The sequence below is a fragment of the Otolemur garnettii genome, unplaced genomic scaffold, assembly GCF_000181295.1.
Source record: "Otolemur garnettii isolate 467f Iridium unplaced genomic scaffold, OtoGar3 scaffold00134, whole genome shotgun sequence".
Classification (NCBI taxonomy): domain Eukaryota; kingdom Metazoa; phylum Chordata; class Mammalia; order Primates; family Galagidae; genus Otolemur; species Otolemur garnettii.
This window is the reverse complement of record NW_003852529.1, coordinates 2,026,988-2,050,449: the sequence shown is the minus strand read 5'-3', so window position 1 is coordinate 2,050,449 and position 23,462 is coordinate 2,026,988. Positions and strand designations below refer to the sequence as shown.

The 23,462-nt window shown below is 40.6% G+C and overlaps 1 protein-coding gene across 9 annotated transcripts in view; it reads left to right on the top strand.

Moving 5' to 3' along the window:
- The window catches only part of PPP6R3 (protein phosphatase 6 regulatory subunit 3), a 148,777-nt gene that overhangs the window by 52,570 nt on the left and 72,745 nt on the right, over positions 1-23,462 (top strand). For 7 of the 9 annotated variants that reach the window (XM_003798298.3, XM_003798299.3, XM_023518320.1 and 4 more), the window contains 2 exons: positions 1,451-1,600; positions 20,714-20,946. In XM_003798298.3, the coding sequence (XP_003798346.1) occupies positions 20,720-20,946 (227 nt within the window). In that variant the 5' untranslated portion in view covers positions 1,451-1,600; positions 20,714-20,719. Of the gene's footprint in view, positions 1-1,450; positions 1,601-20,713; positions 20,947-23,462 lie in introns of those variants that run through there. The other 2 variants (XM_023518318.1, XM_023518322.1) reach the window with 2 other exon arrangements.

Sequence of the window (23,462 nt, the reverse complement as noted above, 5' to 3'; positions counted from 1 at the left end):
ATATAAAATTAAAAGAATTTTTTTTAAGTACTTACCTGGTAAAATGTTTTATTTTAGAAATAAATATGCTCTTTTTCATTTTCTTTTTATTTATTTACTTTTAAGTATAATTTGCATTTTATTTTTTCCCAAAGGATAGTTTTTCCTTTGGTCCTCAAGGACTTAACTCCTTACATGGGCTTTGGTGGAGGTCATAGGGCAGCACCCACAGGTCTAAGTCAAGGTGGAAGTGTTCAGTTCTTTTGGGCTTCCTGAGACTCTTTTTCATTTTCACCTATGTTTGTCATTGTTGTGACAAACAAATTTTTAAAAATTAAAATTTTATTCTTATTAACAAATGCTTAGTATTGTTTCTGTTATCTTACTAGAAGGAAAATGTTGAGCTCACAATGTAGTGTTTGAAAGGAAGTAGATGCACATCATTTTTTAGGTGTCTTATAATTAGTACAATATCAGAAGATGTTTAATTAGTACAACACTCACAGTTTGAGTCTTTTTCTGCAGTGTTATATGTCAAGTGCCTTAGAAGACAATTTTATATTCCTTTTATGTGCAGGAGTTAGTTAACTTCACATTAGAGACTGAATTTGGCTAGAGCTATAGCTAAATGTTAATATTCTACTCACAGTTCTTGATAAAAGTTATTGTTGGCTCGGCGCCTATAGCTCAACCGGCTAAGGCGCCAGCCACGTACACCTAAGGTGGCGGGTTCAAATCCCCAGCCCGGACCCGCCAGACAACAATGACAATGACGGCTGCAACCAAAAAATAGCCAGGCGTTGTGGCGGGCGCCTGTGGTCCCAGCTACTTGGGAGGCGGAGGCAGGAGACTCGCTTGAGCCCAGGAGTTGGAGGTTGCTGTGAGCTGTAATGCCACGGCACTCTACCCAGAGGGACAGCTTGAGGCTCTGTCTCAAAAAAAAAAAAAAGTTATTGTTAAAGGTATTATATGGGCTACTTAGGGGCATTTAAAAGAAGGGGCTTTTTGAAATGTGTTTTAGTGTTTTAAAGTATAGTGCCTTTATAGTCAACTATATGCTTTGAACCTCTTTTGAAATACATATAGTCAACTATATGTAAAGGTAAGAATTTCGTATTCTTCCTGACTGATTCATAATGCTGTTGTAGTGTCTGTATTTATTTCTGAGTTAGTTAGTGTAGGATAAAAACTGAGGTACAGGGATGATGGTGCTTTTCTCCCTGTGTTCTTGCAGAAAAATTTCGATTAACCAGGACTTTAAATCAGTGGTTCTCAACCTTCCTAATGCCACGACCCTTTAATACAGTTCCTATGGGTTGCAACCCACATGTTGCGAACCGCTGCTTTAAATTATCTGAGGTATAGTTCTATGTGAATCTGGTCCCTGAATTGTACCTTTTAATGCCAACTATCATGAAACCAAAAACTAAAAAGAATTTATGTGATTTTTCTGCCTTTTTTTTTTTTATAGGAGAGCTTCTGTTTCATATCCACATCCCACTTTATTCCTGCTAATCTGCTAATGTGATAAATTAGAAGAAAATTGTTACCAGGATAATCTGTAATGGGCAAGGAGCCACAAAGAAGACATTTCTTTTAATCTTTAAACTTGGTTTGAAAGGTAAGACCATTATTATTAGGAATTTCCTTCTGTTGAATTCCATCAAGGAAAGCAGTGGTCTGTCACAAACCAGGTCTAGACCAGTCTCTCAGAGTAGGTGCAGTACATTTCTTTGGTCTGCGTTATTTAAGTTAAAATAACAGCCTCTGTAGTCTGCTTTTGTAGAACTCAAGGGATTCCCAAACTCCAAGGGGTTATTGAGCTCGGCATCATGAATAGCCAGGCCTCGCAAGCCAAGAGTAGCCTACGGAGAAAGACTGCGAGTGGAGACCTGTGACCCAGCTCGTATCTTATTGTTTGGTGTTTGTTTTATACTGACTGGCCGCAGGATACTGGGCTTCAAGAGCCACCTGTTTATTTTTGAGTCCTACTTGCTATCACTTTGGAACTTTTTATTAAAGATCAGAGACTGACTTTGCATATTTGCCTTTTGGCTTAGTTGGCATTTAATAGGAAGTGGCAAAATAGAGCCTTTTGGGGACATGCGGACACAATCCATTTTCATTTGTTCCATTCTTCTAGAGCAGTGATTTTCAACCTTTTTTTTTTTTTTTTAATCTCACAGCACACTTGAACCTATGGTTAAACTTCCCTGGCACATTTAAATTATATTGATGAAAAAAAGTAAAGAATGGAGTGTACTTATTTTGCTTTGAACCTCTTTTGAAAATAATTTAACTAATGATCTTTAAAAAAATTTCGTGGCCCACCTAAGATGCTCTCATGGCACATCAGTGTGCCAAGGCACACCAGTTGCAAATCACTGCTCCACGGGGTGGACGAGTACTGTTTAATCATCTGTCTTTCTGAACTGGTGCTAGTCCCAAGATTTAAAGTTTTAGTCACTTTTTACTATGTTTTCTTTTTATCCTGATGATCAGTTATTTACCAAGGCCTATTGGTTCTACCCTCATAGTGACTCACAACTGTTTTTCTTTCATTTTCCACTGCTATGAAGCTAGGTCAGGTTTTGTCACCTCTGGTTGTTTTCCTGTGATGGGCCTCTGCTTCTAGTCCCCAGGTATCTCTTTGCTGGGCATCTAAAATAGTACTTTGCATATGACATCCCCCACAGCCAGCCTCTTAGTAATGATCCTAGCCAACCTTTGGCAGTTCCCCTGTGCTTATGTAATATCCTAGCTCCAGTAGTCAGGTTCTTCTATAAATCTTCTAAATTGTCCAGCTTTATCTCTGTTATTCTCCTGCCTGAATCCTGTGTGGAGAATTCCCTCCAAGTAGTCATTTACCTCTTGGTGAACAAAATACTTCATAGAGTGTTATTATTGTTCTGTGCATTTGATTTCACATCTTCTGGGGCTCAGCTTTCTTCCTTTTTTTTGTCATATCATGTTGGATTGTTCCAGTTCCTTTGTGGCCGCTGTTCTGTGAACTTTTAAGTGTCTTGTTAAATTGTGTTAGGATTTTTTTTCTCTTTAACTAGATTATAAGTATTTTGTGTGCAGGTAGTTTCTTTATGTCTTTCGTACTTTTTGCATAACATTTGTATCATTAATTGTTTGGTGGTAGGGGTTGAAATATCAGACATTTCTCAGGATATTCTTGAGACTTTATCCCTGTCCCTCTCTTCTTTTTTTTGCTGACAAAAGTTCTTAACATTAGCAGCTTATAGAACAATTTCTTACCTTTAACTGTTCTTCCCTTTTCTTCTTTTACTCATCTCTGCTCATCAGCACCTTGCCCTACATGAGAACAGATGAACTGTTTTCTTAAGAAGTTAACCTAGTAGTCTCTGGGAATCCTGTTTTAGTCAATGCCGAGTGGTTAAGAGGGGTTTCCTGGAGAGGAACAATGCTGTTGGTGGCAGGCATTTAGGACTAGGAATCGTCTAACAGAGCCTTTGTTGCCAAGGGCTAGATAATAATTTTTTTTTTTTTTTTTTTTTTGAGACAGAGCCTCAAGCTGTCACCCTAGGTAGAGTGCAATGGCTTCACTGCTCGCAGCAACCTCCAACTCCTGGGCTCAAGTGAGTCTATTGCCTCAGCCTCCCAAGTAGCTGGGACCACAGGCGCCCGCCACAACGCCCGGCTATTTTTTGGGTGCAGCCATTATTGTTGTTTGGCAGGTCCGGGCTGGATTCGAACCCGCCACCTTAGGTGTATGTGGCTGGCACCTTAGCCGCTTGAGCCACAGGTGCCGAGCTGACAATAAATATTTTACAACAGTTTTATGGGACAGGAGGCAAGAAAGGATATTATGAAGATGCATAATGAAAAAACCAGATTTTTGCAGACTTACTTGTTGGTGAGATTCAAAACAGTAATTGAGTTCAATTTTCTGTAATATATATTAATGTTGTGAGGATTAGAATTCTTTTTCTAGACAGATTACATTTTGTCTAATGTTTAAGATTAGAGTTACTCTTTCATCAATCTATTGCAAATGTACATCAAATCTAGTAATATTGATCTTCAGTGAGATTTTATATATCTCATCTTTGAAAATGTTCATCTACATAGATAGGTACTCCCACATTCTATATTTGCCCCTAAATATATGAGTTTAGTTGAATATATTTATTACCTGGAAGGCGTATGTAGAATTCTCTTAGATTCTTTTCTTGGTAGTTGGCTTCTTAGCATGCATTACATAGTAAATTAATCATTTCCAGTTGAGGACAACCTTGGTGTACAACTAAATGGATTTTGAAATGGAAAATTCCTTTGTTTTTGCATCAGTGTCTGAAAAATACAATTTAACTATAGTTGGAGCTTAGAAAATATATCCACTACAGATTTGTATGGGACTGGGGATCTTATTTCTCGCTTTATAGGAAGCATGTGAAGTAGCTTGACCTTTTTTATAAACCAAACCAAAAGTTAGTGAAATGATACTACATGTCAGTGCTGTTTGCCTCATAATTTTAGGTCGAATGCATTAACAAACTTTGGGACTTCGGCAAAGGGAAGTTGCCATAGTCATCTAGTGTTCAGTAATTATGGTTGGGGGCTTTTCTTCTTCAGAAAAATTTTAGGCTCAGCACCTATAGTTCAAAGCAGCTAAGGCACCAGCCACATCACCAGAGCTGGTGGGTTCGAATCTAGCCCAGGCCTGCCAAACAATGACAACTATAACCAAAAAAGAGCTGGGTGTTGTGGCGGGCACTTACAGTCCCAGCTACTTGAGAGGCTGAGGCAAGAGAATTGCTTAAGCCCAGGAGTTGGAAATTGCTGTGAGCTGTGATGCCACAGTACTCTACCCAGGGCGATAGCTTGAGGCTGTCTCAAAAAAAAAAAAAAAAAAGAACAAAGAAAAATTTCAGTCTTGATCCTGAGTTCAAAAAATCACAATAAAGCTTTACTACATCAAGCTGCTGTGTGATAGAGTGAGTCAGGTTGGTTTAATTCACAAAAATGAATGAAGTTTACAATATGGTGCTATTGGTTTAATAACACATGGATGGATTAAAAAAGTCTATCCAAGTATCTGCTTATAATTAATAGAATAATTCTAATCTTTAAGCACCTTAGATTTTTATGGGTTTTGTAAGTTTGTCCAACTAAGCCTTTTTCTGCTCTATATGTTATTTTTCCAGTCAGTTACAGGACTTCATAGTAGATTCTACCTTAGGTTGTTTTTCCTCAACTTCGAAAATTTTCTGCCTGTTGTTCTTTAATGAAAACTGTTGATAGAGGCCAAAAAGTCAAACAGTATCACAAGGCTTATATCCAGTGAACTTTGAGAAGAGATTTATAAGATAGCATGGTGGTAATTTTTTACAGCCTTCCTCTCTAAAGTAGAAACTTCTTCTGCCCTCTTAGGAAATCATCCAGGCTTTGCCTAAGCATGTCCAACCAAGGGGGTTTCATATGTGATTGCAGTTCTAATATTTAGCAGGTTCCAGCTTCTGCTGCTCATAAATAATCTGTACCGGCTCGGCACCTGTGGCTCAAGTGGCTAAGGCACCAGCCATGTACACCTAAGGTGGCGGGTTTGAATCCAGCCTGGGCTCGCCAAACAACAATGACGGCTGCAACCAAAAAATAGCCGGGCGTTGTGGCAGGTGCCTGTGGTCCCAGCTACTTGGGAGGCTGAGGCAGTAGACTCGCTTGAGCCCAGGAGTTGGAGGTTGCTGTGAGCTGTGATGCCACAGCACTCTACCCAGGGGGAAAGCTTGAGGCTTTGTCTCTAAATAAATAAATAAATAATCTGTACCTTTCACTTGTTCTCATTTTATCCTTGGGTGCTATATAAGCTATTTCTTTTTTTTTTTTTTTTTTTTTTTTTGAGACAGAGCCTCAAGCTATCCCCCTGGGTAGAGTGCCATGGCTTCACTGCTCACAGCAACCTCCAACTCCTAGGCTTAAGCGAGTCTCCTATCTCAACCTCCCAAGTAGCTAGGACCACAGGTGCCTGCCACAACCCCCAGCTATTTTTTGGTTGCAGCCATCATTGTTTGGCGGGCCGGGCTGGGTTCGAACCTGCCATCTTAGGTGTATGTGGTTGGCGCCGTAGCCGCGCCGAGCCATAGCTAGTTCTTATACTGGGTGTATAAAAGAACTTCAAGATTTTGGAAGCTGTTTACTTTATCCCCAAAGTCTTTCTGCCACCCTGGTCATCTGTAGACACCTTGTGGATGGCAGTCTCTTCATTTTCCCTTGGAAGGTGTCATGTTACTCCCTGGCATGATGTGGTGCTGTGCAGCATCACGTCACCCTCAGGATAAGCCACAGTGAGATGAGTGTCACTGGAGCCTGGACATGATCCATCTATTATTAATTCTATGTTCTGAGATGACTTTGCTTATTAGTCAGATCATAATACAATTTATATCAACTTCTCAACTTAAATCTTTGAACTTTTTTGTTTCTTCACTTCAGCAGTTTTTTAAATGCCTTGTTTTCCCCCATCTTGTTTTTCAGTATTTATGTGTAAAAGACTATATTCATTCATTTGAAATAAATTTCTCTTGGATCATCATGTCAAACAGTCTGAAAGCTTTGTTAGTTTTTTCTGCTAGCTTTGTGTTTTCTGTGTGTTTGGACAAGCCTGTGACATCCCATGAATCAACCCTGATGGAGCCATGAGAGCTGCACTCCTCCAGGGCTACCACCAATGCCCTTTAGTGGAGCTGCCCTACCCACCTTGTCTGAAGTGATCTCCACCCTCTGCATGGACAGACATAGTCCTCTTGAGAGCCTTTGGATTGTAGGCTCACTAGTGCTGGTGCTTTTCGCAAGGCCGGAGTGGGTGCAGGCCAGCCTGCGGCAGGGCCATGCTCTGGATTACTGTTGCTCTGACCAGGGAGAGCGCACTCTGCAGCTATCAGATGTAGGTTTCGGTCCCACATTTACTAGCTCTGGTATTTGGTAGATCATCTTGACCTCTCAGAATCTTAGTTTTCCCATTTGCAAAATGATAACAAAACCTTGAAGGGCTGTGAAGTGTCTACATGTGACTAAAAGGACAGAAGCCCAGAGTCTAGCAATGTGGCTAATAATTGGTAGCTGCGGGTGGCACCTGTGGCTCAAGGAGTAGGGTGCGGGCCCCATATGCCAGAGGTGGCTGGGTTCAAACCTGGCCCTGGCCAAAAAAAAAAAAAAAAAAAAAAGGTAGCTGCTGTTAATAATGTTTCTACCTTGTAATGTCAAGACAGTTAATATTACTGTGGAATGACTAGATAAAAGGTTTTTTATAAGGACCTATGAAAACCATTCTACACTGAACTTTTACTCCAGAGCTATCTCAGTACAGAATCTACTCTAACTTTTCTTGTTTGTTATGTTGCGTACTATAAATGTTTGCAAAAGAAAGCACTTCCTGAAGGTTAACAATTTATTATGGCTAGCCTAGGGACTGCTGAGATGGCCCTGAGTACTTAATGATTATATACAATCTGATCAAAGTTTGCTAGGCAAGGAGGATTGAAGATAATAGCTAAAACTTAAAAGATTTTTGTGACCAAGTTGTCAATTTTGTCTTCTGTTACAGAATTGGTCAAAAATAAACTTTGTATTTAGCTCATTTCTTAATCTGAAGACTACTTCTTTTTGACCATTTTCCAAAAGAATTTCAATATGCTCTAGAATTTTTACTTAATTAGGAAAAGTCATTCTCTTTGGGCATCTTGTCTATGAAAGATATGTGAATAATAAAGTGATCGTTGTCACTTGCTCAAAATTGAGTTACTATAAACTGCACGTAACTTGGTTTCATTGAGTGAAAACTTCAGTGACTTGGACTTTCCCAGTCTTCTTTCCACCACCTTAGCATCACCCTTACTCCCTACAGTTCAGAGACTTTGAAACTTGCAGCTAATAGCCATGCTTATCATAACCATGTTTTCTCTTGTTCTCTAGTTACATGTCACTTCCTTTCTGGTTTGACTCATATTTGTTGACTTTGGGGTTCTGCTTGATTTCAGAGATTCAAAGAATCTTTGATGCCTCAGATGGAACTCTTTCTAGGACTCATGAGAATTTACTGGTGGTACCTTTGCTTTTTATCCTGCTCTACCTGTACCTTCTCCGTCAACATGTGCAACACACACACACACAGTTTGTTTCTTTGATCTCTTAATAAGGCTCCTGGCAAAACCTTGACTGTTGTGCCATCCTCATTACTGGCCTTTCCCCTCAGTGTCACTTTAATACAATTAAACTTGTTCTTAGTGTAAATAACTCGTGTTTTGCATATACTTGCTGTAAAGTTTTTGCCAAGTGTAGAAAATAGGCATAGAAAATCACATGCATTCAAGTTTTTCGTAATGAGGGCTTGTAGAGGAACACATTACTATAATTGCTTTATCTAGTTGACAAAATTAAGGCTGAGTTTTTCTTGGTTGGCAGGTGACTTCTTAAATATAAAAATGAGGTCCATGATAAGATTGTATTTCTTGCTTTGCTCTTCTTAGCAGTGTTTTTGGAGTTAGCCTCGAGTATATTATGCGTAGGCATTTGCATTCTGAGGGTTGTATATTTTCCAGGCATCTCAGAATTCCAAAGGCAAGCTATAAGTTTGTATCATTTAATACCTGAGTATAGCCCAGGAATGAAGAAAAATGAAAATTAGGCTTGAGGGGGCAGAATCCTGGTTGACCTTGGAAAAGGAGTGGTAATTTAGTTTGACATCTCTTAGGGGATACCTAGAGTTTCAAAGTAGAGGCTGTGGCAGGGCTCTATCATCTTCTCTTTCATTAGGCCCATCCCTCTCCAGCCCATCTTCCACATTATATATTTACACTGTAGATCTGTTCTTGTAGACACTTGTATTTGTCTTAGCGTGATAGATGGTGCCTGCAGTGCTCCACATTAAGGTCAAATTCAAACACTTGGCAATACCTCTCATAGAGCAGTGTTCATTGTCTGCTTTCTTCTCTTCACCTTTGAAGGAATGCCAACTCTGCTGAGCATGTCCTTGCCACAGCTTCAGCACCATCTCCTTTGTGGTGCTTCTCCTATCTACTTGTGTTCACAACTCAAAGCTCACTGGTTCTGTTCTTCTGCAACAAGCTTACACTGTACTGTGCATTCATGCACAGCCCCTGAAGATCTGACCTTGTGTTGCCAACTTAATCCTACTGCCTTAAAGGCTTGCTCTTCTATGAGCAGAACCTCCTCCTTGCCATGAATGTCCTGAAGCTTCTGAGTCTTCTGTCCTCTGCTTTCACGCGGGTGTCTCCTGGACTGGATACACTTTGCTTCTCTATCAGCCACGAAATCCTACCTATCTCTGAGGCCTCGCTTGGGCTTTGTGTATAATGAAGTCAGGCTGTCCTCCTGTGAGGTCCTTTTCTGTAAAACAAGGTTGGAATTTTTATGCTTGCCTTGTCTGTTTGTATTTTCTCTGTTCTCAGTTGTACTGTGTTTTTTAAGGTGGTAGTGGCTATCATTACTCCTGTATTCCTTAGTGCTGTGCATATTAATGGTCTCTAATACCTGTTGATTAATATAGCACATACTGAATGAACCTGATTCCTTTATTTACTACTCTCAAGGAAAAACTGAAATGTCAAAGAAGTTATGAATAAAAATCAGAAAAGATTGTGGAGCACCTGAGTGGTAGAAAGCTGACTGCTTTTGACACCTTTGGAAGAAGCAGTTGCAGAACAGATACCATGAAACTGGCTCCAAGAGTGTATTGCCCTCTTGCCTAAAGAATTATGTTGTTTGTAACTGGCACTCTGATAACTTGATTTAATTAGGGTGAGAGTGTTCCTTTAGGAAATTGAGGCCTTTACTCAATGTGGCTAGTGGGTGAACTTTCTATTGTAATTTTGTGGGCTTTTCCCTTAGTACATGGTGAGAACTGTTCTGTGTTCCTTGTTTTTGCTGCTGCTTGGAAAAATTGTTTCTCTAGGCATTGAGCTTTGCTGGGGGTAGGGAGAGTTTATCATTAACTCACAACACTGAGAAATAACCTCCCATCAGAGTGATTCTATGTTCTGCTATTTATAGATACTTTCTTCCCTGTCCTCTTCTCAGCGGCAAGCAGCTTTCAGCATGCCTGTAAGCAACCATCAGACCCTTCTTGAGCCTCACAGTTCTCGGTTTGGGTCTTGTCAGGTACTGCTTAAGTGAGATCCATACATACATGTATCTGGGCCTAGTAAGAAGTCCTGAGACTCCCTGTATCTGGATCTGCATGAGTAGATGAACCAGTAAGAATGGGCTGTCGCAGTTTGGTTGGTTCAGTATGTCCTGTTCCCAACCTACCTGTATGCTTAGCCAGAGGTTTGGTGTAAATGTGTCTCCTGCTTGTGGAAAAAATAAGTTGTTTTGGGTCTTAAGAGAGGGTGCAAGGACTCGGTTTTCTTTAGGAAGAACAAGGATTTTAGGATTTTTTCCCCCCACATTAATCGAATGTCATTGGTTCTCAACATTTTTGAGTGACCTAGGCAAATTTTCTTCCTCTTAAAAAAAATATTTATTTATTTATAGACAGAGTCTCACTTTGCAGCCCTTAGTAGAGTGCTATGGATGGCGTCACAACTGAGAGCAACCTCTAACTCTTGGGCTCAAGCGATCCTCTTGCCCCGGTCTCCCAAGTAGCTGGGACTACAAGCTTCTACAGTGCCCAGCTATTTTTAGAGACAGGGTCCTTTTTTTTTTGAGACAGAGCCTCAAGCTGTCCCCCTGGGTAGAGTGCTATGGCATCGCAGCTCACAGCAACCTCCAACTCCTGGGCTTAAGCGAGTCTCCTGCCTCAGCCTCCCAAGTAGCTGGGACTACAGGCACCCGCCACAACGCCCAGCCCTCAACTCGTGTTGAGTTGGTATTTTTTGATTGCAGCCATCATTGTTGTTTGGCGGGCCCGGGCTGGATTCGAACCCACCACCTTAGGTGTATGTGGCTGGTGCCTTAGCCACTTGAGCCACAGGTGCCAAGCCTAGAGACAGGGTCTTGATCTAGCTCAGGCTGGTCTGGAGCTCAGGCAGTCCACCTGCTTTGGTCTCCCAGAGTGCAAGGATTACAGGTGTGAGCCACCACACCCAGCCCTCTTAAAATATTTTTGAAATAGCTTATAAAATGAAATAAATTCTCAGAGATATGCAACAGTGATGACCCACCTGTGCACCACCTGACTCATGATCTAGCCCTCTCCATTATTTATTGGAAGGGGAAGAATTTGAAAACTTACTATCATTCTAAATATTCCTAGATAATTAGAGGCTAAAAAACTAGAATCACAGTTCTAGTTTTCTTGGGATCTACTTTTCTGAGTTGAAGATTGCCCAACTGGTTGTATTTTAAGAATATACATCATTTCTCCAGCACATTTATATTTTAAAAGACTGGGAAAAAATGGCCCATAACCTCTTTTCACCCACTCTACCTTAGCCTTTGTGTGAAAATGTTAATGAGTGACTGTGGCTGTGGAAGGAAGGGGAGGTGCTGTTTTAGTACCAAGAGTGACTTCAGAGCATAGTTGTAGTATCATACATAGTTGTAGTGGTTGTACACTTAGAGCGGGCTGTGCAGTACCGCAGCGCTGGACACGTGACTCCTAAGTACTCCAGTGTGGCTGGTGCCAATTGAGAGGTACTGTAAGCAGGAAATATACGCTGGATATTAAAAGAAATAATATATCCCTATTGAGTTAAATACACTCTTAAATTTAATTATACCAGTTTACTTTTTTGATGTGGCTGCTAGAAAAGTTAAACTTATGTGTGGCTCACATGGTATTTCCATTAGACAGGTGTGACTCAGATGGTAGGTGGAGCTAGCACAGTCCTTGATAGTTTCAATAGTAGCGAGGGAAGGAGCCTCCTGAAGGGAGATTGGGCTGTGTAGGAATTTGAACTTGAGTAGTGTATGCTTACATGCCTTTGTGTAGGATCGTGTTGAGTTGGTATTTCAAATGCTTTCTCATAGCGTGTTTTAAAGAAATAATACTAAAAGTTTTTGTAACAGGCTCTGTTGTCTTGAAGTCTTTGGTGCCATGTTTCATCTTGGGCAGAAGCAGCTGCTTCTCTTATTTTTATACTGTTTGTGTTCCATATGTTTATGTAACTGCAAGTATTTAAACAAGAAATATTTTATGCATGTTTATTGCAAATCTTGCACGTGATGTCAAATATTCGCTTCAGGTTTGCCATCTATAGGGTTTCAGTGGCACCAGTTATAAAATGGTGTAGACAGACCTGAATGTGTGACCTGGACAGTCTCACTGGGCTCAGAAACACTCTGCTGTTGCTGTCTTGAAATTCATCATCATAACCTTTGAGTCTTTATTGGAATCTTCAAATGTTTTGCCCTGGGTCCAGCCAATCCTGGATACAGGTATCCCACAGTTGATAGGGGATTGGGGACTTTGGAGAGTACAGTTTGTCCTATTTTGATAGGAAGTTGCTCAGCTTAAGCAGAGTGAGTTCATATGAATAGGACATTTTGGATTCAAAATTCATTTAAGTTCTTGCCACTCCCAAAGTTTACTGCCCATTTGTGGATAGGACTACCAGGAGTTTCTTCTTTTTAGACTTGTAGTAGTTTATCTTTTAGAGTGTTATGGTGTCTTTGTTTATGTTACGACGTTACGTTCTGCCTCTGTCCTGTTGAAAGAAAACCCATTAATATCAGCTTGTCCATAGGAAATTTCTGAAATAAATAATGCATTCACATGTTTGCACTATAGTGTACTTTTCATGACTGTATAATATTTCAAATATACTTACTACAATTGGAGAGGACAGAGAAATGATCCTCTTTGTTCCTTTGTGAATTATAAATGGTCAGCTGTGGTTTATAAAATTAGGGCAGCAGCAGCATTTGGGAACTTGTTACAGGAGCAGAATCTCAGGTCTGAGCCCTGCTTTACCGAAGCAGAATCTGAAACTTTTAACAAGACTGCTAGATGATTTCTGTGCCCACAGGAAGCACTGCTTTAAAGCGCCAGTTCCATTGTTGGGCATGTGGATTGCACAGTAGCTCTTAGGTGCTGAGCACTCTGCATTCTACCCATTGCACTGGGGCTTTCTTCGTGACTCCCCACATGAGGCTTAGACAGGTGAAGCTTTTCTGAAGCTCAGGTCTTGACAGTAGTGGAGCTATTTGGAATTGAGGTCTGCTAAGATGCTTCATAGCCTTAAAAAGGTTTGGAGGGAACTGTTTCTTTGACAGCAAGTGGTTGTAGGTGGTTTGTCTAAATCATAATTGGACCCTTTTGGATATACTGAGATTCTACTGGCAGTGCCTTGGAAAATTCTTTGGATGAACTAGTGTTTTCATCATACCTCTTGCAAACAACTTAATCACTGTATCAATTCCTTTTTCAAAGATAGGATAGCACCTTTTCTTCCAGACACTGTCACTGTTTGACTGCTTTGAAATAAAATTGCCATACCCCAGATTTCACTCCAGGGAGGGCTTTAGTACTATGAAGGTATTTTAATAATTTCAGAGAGTCTTTAATTAAAGTGACTGATCTTAGATGAATAGACTTATTCAACAAATGGGTCCTTTAATCCTATTTTGTACATCAAGATGGCAGTTTTCACTTGTCTTCAGTTATAGGGAAAGTAGAGAACAGCCGAGATTGTCCTCTGGCACCAAGTAACAAGTGACTCCACAGTGACCTTTAATCTTTAGCTTAACTTTTAGAGAAAACTCTATTTTGAAACTACTTAATTATCTAACATATGAGATAACTCTAGGATTTTGAAGAAAAATGGAGGGTAGTTTGGCTTTACCAAATTTTTTGTCTTATTGATTGGTTGACTGAAACAAATTGTGTTTCCTCTTCCCCTTAAATCCTGTTTAAGCAGTTACACGCCACATGTATGGCAGTAGTCTCATAAGACCATGGAGCTAAAAACTTCCTATCACCTAATGACTGACACAAATGATTAGTTTTGGAGGATTTTTCAAGGGGATTTTGCTGCTTTAGCTATACTACCTGTTGCTGTTAGCACAGTGCTCACCTTCCTGTGTGTAGATGCATAGATGCTTCCAGGTGGCACCAGCTCATGCTATGCGTATGTCCAGCCTGGGAGCAGCAGGCTATACCTCACAGCCTCAGTGTGTAGCAGGCTGCCCTCTAGGTCTGTGTAAGTGCATGCTATCATGTTCATACAAGGACAAAGTGCTAAGGACACACTTTTCGGACTGTGTTAATCGATGCATGACTGTGTAGTCTAGGATGTGAATTTTAAAGTGTATTTATGTTTACTGAAAACAACTTGTTGGAAGTTCTGACTCTTGGCTTGGCGCCTGTGGCTCAAGAGGCTAAGGCGCCAGCCACATACACCTAAGGTGGCGGGTTCGAATGCAGCCCGGGCCCGCCAAACAATGATGACGGCTGCAACCAAAAAATAGCCGGGCATTGGGAGGCTGAGGCAGGAGACTCACTTGAGCCCAGGAGTTGGAGGTTGCTGTGAGCTATGATGCCACGGTACTCTACCCAGGGGGACAGCTTGAGGCTCTGTCTCAAAAAAAAAAAAAAAGAAAGAAAGTTCTGACTCTTTAGGTTTTCTGAGTGTTAATTGCTTTTCCTAGTAGTTAATTTTTTTTTTTTTAAAGAGACAGTCTCACTTTATTGCCCTTGGTAGAGTGCCGTGGTGTCACAGCAACCTCCAGCTCTTGGGCTTAGGCGATTCTCTTGCCTCAGCCTCCTGAGTAGCTGGGACCACAGGCGCCCACCACAATGCCTGGCTTTCTGTTGTTGTTGTTGCTGCAGTTTGACTGGGGCCAGGTTTGAACTGGCCACCCTCGGTATATGGGGCCAGCGCCCTACTCACTGAGCCACAGGCACCACCCAGTAGTTAATATTTTTAAAAGGACTGCATTTTATCTGCAGAGTCCTAGGCAGTTGAACTTTGTAATTGTTACTTCATACCTAGCTTCTTTCTACTTCAAAGAGCATGAATAGAAGCGAAGGCCAGGCCATGTAATCAATTCACCAGTGCTGTTTGGTTCCAGGCAGCTTGCTCTTTGACTAAAAGATAAAATTACATGATTTTTGCCTAAGTAGTCTAATGTGCTTGTATTTTGGTTTTGAGTTTGTGTATACTTAATATAAGGAAAATTCACCATGGAAATGTATATTTCAAAGTGTTCTGATTTGAAAAATGCTATTCTAACTCAGAATAGTGGAGAACAAATGGAATTAGTCATTTTAACAACAGGTAGTTACTGAAGAATTCCTTTTCTTGGGTTTCAAGTTAAGTATAATAAAATACAAAGTCCTGGGCTGGGGGACTAGAGGACCTGGATCAGCAGGTAGGCCACAGACTGCTAAAAGTCACAGGCCAGGTGCACAGCAGCTCTGCCACCACGAAGATTTCTTCTGGCTTGTTGTTACTGCTTAGACAGGCGCTCAGACCTGTAGGCAGCTTTCTTCCTTGTGGGGATCTGGGACCAGTGTACCTTCCATTTTTTGGTTCCACCATCCCGTAGGGCCTTTGGGCCTCAGCATCCAGCCAGATACAGGGTATGGGGGTTTTATGGTTCATGGCACTTTGAAGAAAACTCTTGTCATGTGGCTGAACCTACCTTGTTCAGGAAGAGGAGGAAACAGCCAGCCAGCTGTCTGCACTGTGCCAGGGCAGGGTACGAGGGCTGCATAGATGGCTGGAGACAGCAGAAAGCAAAAGGTGTGTTAGTGGAAACTTTATTTCCTCTGAAGCAAGGGACATTATTCTTTTCTATAAAGGACCAGATAGTAAACATTTTAGGCTTTATAGGCCACAGATGGCCTCTGTCACATCTTTTCTCCCCCATGAAAGCAACACTTTAAAAATGTCAAAACCATTCTTTGCTGGCAAGCTGTGAGCTGGATTGGGTCTGTGTGCTTCTGTTCATACCACATCACAACCAATTATTAGTCTTTTAAATAAATCTAATATTTAATGAGTTTCCTTTGTAAGGTTAAGATACTGGAAGTTGGTATTTACTTGAAGTGGAAAAATTATATAGATTCATAATTGAGAAGTTTGACTGTAGTTTGTAGATATTTATGGTTTCTCGATTGATGATGTTTATCCTGTTTATAATTAGCTAAGGACAAAGTGCTTGATACCAGATTACTTTTTTTTTGCAGTTTTTGGCCAGGACTGGGTTTGAACCTGCCACCTCCAGTATATGGGGCCGGTGCCCTACTCCTTTGAGCCACCAGATTGCTTTTTTTGAGATTTATTTCTTAGTATTTTTCATTATACTTTGCCTTATATATGAATCACAAGAAATAAAGACATGCTACTTTAAATTAGACTTGGTTTTTAAAAAAAGACCACTTGGTGGGGTGGGGGGGGAGTCTCCTATATTGCCCAGGCTAGAGTGCTGTGATACCAGCCTAGCTCACGGGAACCTCACGTTCTTGGGTTCAGGAGATCCTTCTGCCTCAACCTCTCAGGTAACTGGACTTACAGACACCTGCCATGGCATCCAGCTTATTTTCAGGAGTTCTTGAACTCCTGAGCACAAATGATCCAATCTCCTCAGCCTTACAGGTAAAGTGCTAGGACTATAGGCATGAGCCACTGTGCCCAGCTTAGAAAGCCTTTAGACTAAATTTTTAATTATATTCTGGTTTTCTCACCTCAAGTGGAAAAAAAATACTAGATTACCAGAAATTTGACTTACTAAGTACATTAGAGGTGGTCCTGGGAAGGTGTTGGAATATGCATGGTAGACTTTTCAGTCAATTGCTTTGCTGAAGTACTTTAAAAAAGTAAAATAAACTATTATATACATGTGTTTTATTCATCTGTAAATAGAGAAAGGTCAAAATAAGAATGGTCAATTTGGGGGGAACTATTTCAGCTAACCTAGAGTCATCATGGTTGTTCATATCCTTAAAGGAACAGTGCAAGTTAATATGTGTCTGGAGGGTAAACAAGCCCAGGATTCGTGTGCTCCTGTACAGGGCACTATGCCAAAGGTTGCTATTTCAGTCATCTTAAGCTTTAATACTGAGTATGGAGAAGAGGGGTACAAAGACACTGAAAAAACAATTAGTAGTAGTCTATAAGATTTGACATGATCTGATTTTTGAAATTATCTTTTACTTTTATTTATAAATATTAGTTGTTTATTTTTTGAGACTTTAGGGAAAAAAATAAGAAGGAGAAGTTAACTGATGACTCCATACTAAACCTCAGAGTCAGAGCATTCTATAATAGACATACTCTTATTTGACAATGTGAATGTTACTTTCTTTGCATTACTATTAGTATTATTATTGCTTAGTATTTCGATGCAGCAATCATCTGATTTCTGAATGTATTTATCTTTGTTTGTTCTTTATAAGGTTTTTGTTTCTAGTCTTTTTCTTAAACATTGTTATTATTAAATTTTAAGCCTTTTTAATTTTGTGAAGGCAAAAATTGGAAACCTAATAAACACATGTATATGTAAAAAAATTAAAAAAAATAAATAATAAAAAGAAAATTAGTAGTTAAAAAAAATTGTAGATAAATGAGCTGTATTCCTTCAAGGTAAAAAAGCATTGTTTGTGGCACTGACTTTGTTACTTTTTGCCCTCAAACAAGAAATGACTTCTTTATGGGAATAGAATCCAACTTTTCCTTTCTTCTACTGGAATTATCTTTTGGTATCCTTTTGTCCTTTTTTTGCTTTGTCAATTTTATTAGTATAAAATGACATAATATAGTTATTTTGTTTGACATTAACCACAAATCTGAAAACCAAAAAAGCAAAAACAAAAAGCTTTTACTTCTCTGATTTAGTTCCCCGGACCTTTTCCTGAAAGTTCTTTCCCTGTCACCTCTATACCATCTTTGCCTTATTTCCTTAATCATTAGAAGTTGGTTTCTCTTATTTCCTTCACTAGCGAATTTATTTTGCTCTCCAGGTAGCTCTGCAGGGTGCCCCTCCTCATTTCTCATCCTGAGTGCAGAGGTCACATGCTTGCCGGAATGTGGTGGCTGCTGTCTGTGCTGGGAGTTGTGCTTCTCTAGCAAGGTCTGTGATGTCATCTATACACAGTTATCAGGCTCATCATTAAGAGGAAAGTAACAGCTGGGCCTCATACTGTGGCTACTGCTTTGTGTCATCCCACAGAGCAGCGCTTCTCAACCTGTGGGTCGTGACCCACAGGAATGTATTAAAGGGCAGTGGCATTAGGAAGGTTGAGAACCATTGCCATAGAGCTTTGTGTTGAGCCATGGTCCTCCACATCATTTCTCCTGTGAGGTGCTGTGGATCTAGGCAAAGTGTGAACCATCAGCATGGGTGTTGATTCCTGGGTCCTGCTTGTACTAATTGATATGAGAATATTTTTTTTTAAAGCATTGCAAGATTTTATAAACAGATGTGACTTTTATCATACCCCAAATTTTGCTACCTGAAGTGTATTCCTTAAGGGGCTTTTTAAAACTCTTAAATACTATGACCGTATACTTAATAGTCAAGTTCAGTGTTCTACAGCTTGTTGTGTGAAGTGAAGGTACCTTTAGAGATCAAGAACTTGCCCTGGTGGACGGTTTGTTTTATCTTTTATTCCTGGATTGATTGTAAGACTAGCAGTGTTTGTAAATCTTTTCCTCTATATTTTTTTTGAGACAGAGTTTCACTTTGTCATTCCTAGTAGAGTGCCCTGGCATCATAACTCACAGCAACCTCTTAACTCCTGGGATAAAGCAGTTCTTTTGCCTCAGCCTCCCAAGTAGCTGGGACTACAGGCGCTCGTCACAGTGCCTGGCTATTTTTAGAAATGGGGTCTTGCTCTAGCTCAGGCTGGTCTCAAACTTGTGAGCTCAAGTGATCCACCCACCTTGGCCTCGCAAAGTGCTGGGATTACTGGTGTGAGCCACCACACCCAGCCTGTAGTCTCTGTTTTTAAAAAATTATGTTGAGGCAGATGTTCATGAGGGCATCAAGTCAGGGTACTTCTTGCTTGATCTCCTAATATGGGTGGGCCTAACAAAATATACTTCTGAAATGTACGCCATTTACAAGTCTCAACCCTTCGCACCTTCCTTCCTTTTACCTAGGCTCTTTTAAATAACCTGGATAAGGCCAGGCTCAGTGGCTCATGCCTGTAACCCCAGCACTTTGGGAGGCTGAGGGGATAGATTCTTGGAGCTCACAAGTTTGAGACCAGCCTGAGCAAAGCTAGACCCCATCTCTACTAAAAATGGAAAAGCTAACCAGGCATAGTAGCACATGCCTGTAGTCCCAGCTACTTGGGAGGCTTAGGCAAGAGGATCATTTGAGGCCAAGAGTTTGAGGCTATTCTGAGCTATGATGATGCCACAGCACTCTACGCAGGGCAGCAAAGTGAGACTCTGTATAAATAAAATAAATAAAGTACTAGGGGACTTAGGTGGAGAGGGAAACTCCAACTGATACATGGGTTTTGACATAGAGTATGTCTTATCACATTCTGGTTTAGGAATCCTGCAGTGAGCATCTTTGACAGATAGACTCAGCCTTACACATATTACTTAAAAGAGCCTAGGTAAAAGGAAAGAGGCTGCAAAGGGCCAAAAATTATAAATAGTGTACATGTTTAGAAGTATATATTTTATTAGGCCCACCCATATTAGAAGATCAGGCCCTACTCAGGACTTTTGTTTGATGCCATCATCTTGTCATCTCTCTCAAAAGTGGCCTTTGAAATTGTCTCAGCCTTTAGCTTACATAGTAAACCTTTTGTTTTATGTTTTCTTTTTCTTTTTCTTTTTTTTTTTTTTGAGACAATCTTACTATGTGACCCTCAGTAGAGTAATGTGGCATCACAGCTCACAGCAACCTCAAACTCTTGGGCTTAAGCAATTCTCTTGCCTCAGCCTCTCAGGTAGCTGGGAATAAAGGTGCCCGCCACAATGCCCAGCTATTTTTGTTGCTGTTGTTGTCATCGTTGTTGTTTAGTAGGCTGGGCCAGGTTCAAACCTGCCATCTACGGCGTATGTGGCCAGCACCCTAACCACTCAGAGCCTGTTGTATGTTTTAATTTGTAACACATAATTACCTTCTTTAATTCTATAATTTGAGGAAACAAACTTTGTGTTTGAATTATTGAGGAAGGATGGGCATGAAATTGAGGACAAGATACATGTGGTATTGTGGAGTGACTGTTCTAAGTTAGGTTGTCCAGTTTTTCCTAATAAACTGAGGAGAATTGGTTTCTAATTCTTCAAGAATTCCAGTTTCTTAGTTTCTTAAGAATGGCACAGATGTTACCACTTCAATTGCTTTAGGCTTTTGGCTATGAAAGTCCTGTCAGTGGCTAAAAATGCTGCTTACCAGTGATTATTTAATTCTTTAGCAATCTACAGAGTTCTAGCTACTTAAGCCTCTTTCTCATTTGTTGCCGAAGATATTTGCTCTGTGTAAGGATGTATTCACCCTTAAGAAAAAGGTTGTTTTCCCCTCTCCTAGCATTAAATTTTAACTAAGTCTGGATGAATTACTTTTACAGGTTAAAATCATCCCAAGTTTTAGCTTTGAGCATTTTCAAGTCAGAATTTTTTAACCAATATAAATAAATATTTTCTTTTCTGAGAAGGAAAAAAATCTTGTCATTGTTATTCATTGGAAAGTATTTTTTTTTTTGTAGGTTCAATATGAAACTTATTTAACTTAAGTAAGCCAAGTTGGCATTTTATACTGTAAAACTGAACTGAAATTTGAATTATGTAAAACTAATGTGTGGAGTTGAAATTTTATGAAATGCTCTCTGCATTTTGTTTAGACCAGCATGTTTTGGAAATTTGATCTTCACTCATCATCCCACATAGACACACTTCTAGAAAGAGAAGATGTAACACTGAAGGAGTTAATGGATGAGGAAGATGTTTTACAGGAATGTAAAGCTCAGAACCGCAAACTTATAGAATTTCTGTTAAAAGCAGAATGTCTCGAAGATTTAGTCTCATTCATTATAGAAGAACCACCTCAAGACATGGATGAAAAGATCAGATACAAGTAAGAAAATTCAATTTTCTCTTTAGGGTGGGACTGAAATGAAGTGGGGGGTGTTCTCACTGTCCAGGACTTCTTTAGTGCTGCTGCCCCATTTACAGAAGATTGAGGTGGTGAGGAAGGATGGGCTCAGTAGAGCAGATAATCCCTTCTAGAACTACGTCCAGTGAACCATGGGCGTTTGAAGGTGAATGTTTTGAATTATAGTCAGAAGGTTTTGTGGAAAGGCAATGTGCTTTATGAACAGGGATGACAAGTTTCTCAAAGTAATAAGATGATTCAAGTGAGTATTTTCTCTGCTACCCAAATATGAAGACAGAGATTGTGTATGCTACTCAAGATTACACAGCACATGTAAGTCACAGCTTGGGTTATGAGGAGCATTGCTGATAAAATAAATTCTGACCTTTTGTTAACTGAAAATAAGGGCATTAGTGAATTTTAGCATAATGTGAGTAGGTAACACTGTGAAAAACTGGGGTGAGTTTATCTCCTCATCACCAGTTTAATCTTTGCACAGACCGAACGACAATATAGTGAGTGAGGATCCTGTATTACCATCACTCTGACACTTTATACAACCCCCCCAAAAACCCTTTGAGTACTCCATAGGTATTGGAAGTATTGGGGGTTCAACTAATTATGTCTTTATATCCAAATCCATTGAAATATTTGTGCCGCCCTCCCTCTCCAATAGAGCAAATTCAGGAACAGAAATTAATTGATAATTTTAAAACTTAGTAGAACAACTGTGGCTGTTAGTATGGTCTCATTTGCCCTTTCTCTGCCAGTCTGACCTTTTCAGACATCTCATTTTTCTTGGGCAGTAACATGCTATCAGGGAAACAGTATTTGTTAATGCTTTCAAGCTGCTAGTAGCGTGGATCTTCAAGGATGCCGGCCATTAAGATCGACACCTAGCATTCAGTGAAAGACTTCACTCAGAATTGCCTAAGCCCAGAGCTGGAGGACACCACGGCACTCTACCTAGGGCGACAGGGTGAGACTCTTGTCTCTAAAATAAAAAAATGAAAAGATGGGGAAGGAAAAAAAAAAGGAGAAGGAAAAAATTCGATGGCAGAATTACTAGTGCTTCCATCTTCCAAAGATAGACATTCTGCTACTTTGGAATCCCTCCGTGGTGAAGTACCACTGTGGACTGGGTGGGTGTACTTGGCTTGGGGCTAGTCCTTGTGGGAGGGTGTGTGGCATGATTCAGCGAGCTCAGGTGTAGCCCTCTTGTCTTCTGACTCCAAGGACTTGGGCAGCTGGTTTACTCCTCTTCGATCTGTTTCTTTACATAGTGAATGAAGCTGAGATACATATATATGTGTATTTTTATATCCTCTAAAAATATATATTTTATATATACATGTTTAAGATACAAGGTCTCACTAGCATGATTTGTGTGAGTGTGTGTGGCATATATATGTATGTAGGTGTGGTGTATGTGTGGGGTGTGTTTATTGGTGATGTGTGTGTAACACATGCAGTGTGCCACTCCAAGCTCCTCCTGAGTAGCTGGGACTGTAGGCACAAGCCAAAGCTAATCATTTTTTAACTGAGGAAGAGTAGACATGCCTTACACGAGGGGCTTACTTGACCAAAAAGGAGTCGAGTCTCCCTTGCCTACCGTACAGCACAGTTTGGCTGTCGTATTGTATTGCTTTTCCAGTGTTTCACCTTCAAGATTGCAAAAGCAGATCTGCCCTCCCTGGACACAGCCCCTTCTGCATGGGACCATTTTGAGGGAGCACAGCTTGGGTTGGATGGAATAATACTCTGCTGTGCATCCAACTCAGGCAGACCCGCAGCTGTGTGTAAGGAGCCTGGGGCAATGTAAACATCTGGATTAGCATAGAGGGGTTTCTGATTGGCCCTGAAAGTATAAATGGTTATAGTCATTTAAGGGAGTTGAGAGTTTTTGGTTTGGGGATGTTGGAATGATTGCTATATTGGGGTAAACTGGACTAAAAGGTGTACTCATACTTGGTCATGTAAGTCCTCTAGAGTCCAGATAAGTCCAGTAAAGCAGGATAGATTGCTTATGGTAGGGTCCGAGGAGGGAGCTTGGGGGAGGCTTCATTAAGAAGGTGCCTGTATGCTCAGAGCCATGCAGGAGATGAAGGGGTTGCCATGTGGGTACATGCCAAGGAGCATCCAGGCAGAGAGAACAGCAACTACAGAAGCTCTGAAAGTGCATGTGTGCCTGGTGTACCCCAAGAACAGTGGGCATCCAGGGACTGGGCAGCATTGTGAATGGGGAAAGTAGGTGGGAGAGTGGCAGAGCAGCTCTGGACACAGGCCACACAAGGCCTGGGAGGCTCAGTTAGGACCTTGGCTTTACGAGATGAGATGGGAACCCGTCAGGGGATTTGAGCAGTGCATGCGGGAACCCAGCTTTGTTCTCCAGGGTCGCTCTGTTGCCTCTGTGGGTGTGGACCACAGGAGTAGAAAGTGGGGGGCGGGGCGGTCAGCTCGGAGGCTGTAGTGATCAGCAGAGAAAAATGAGATCTTAG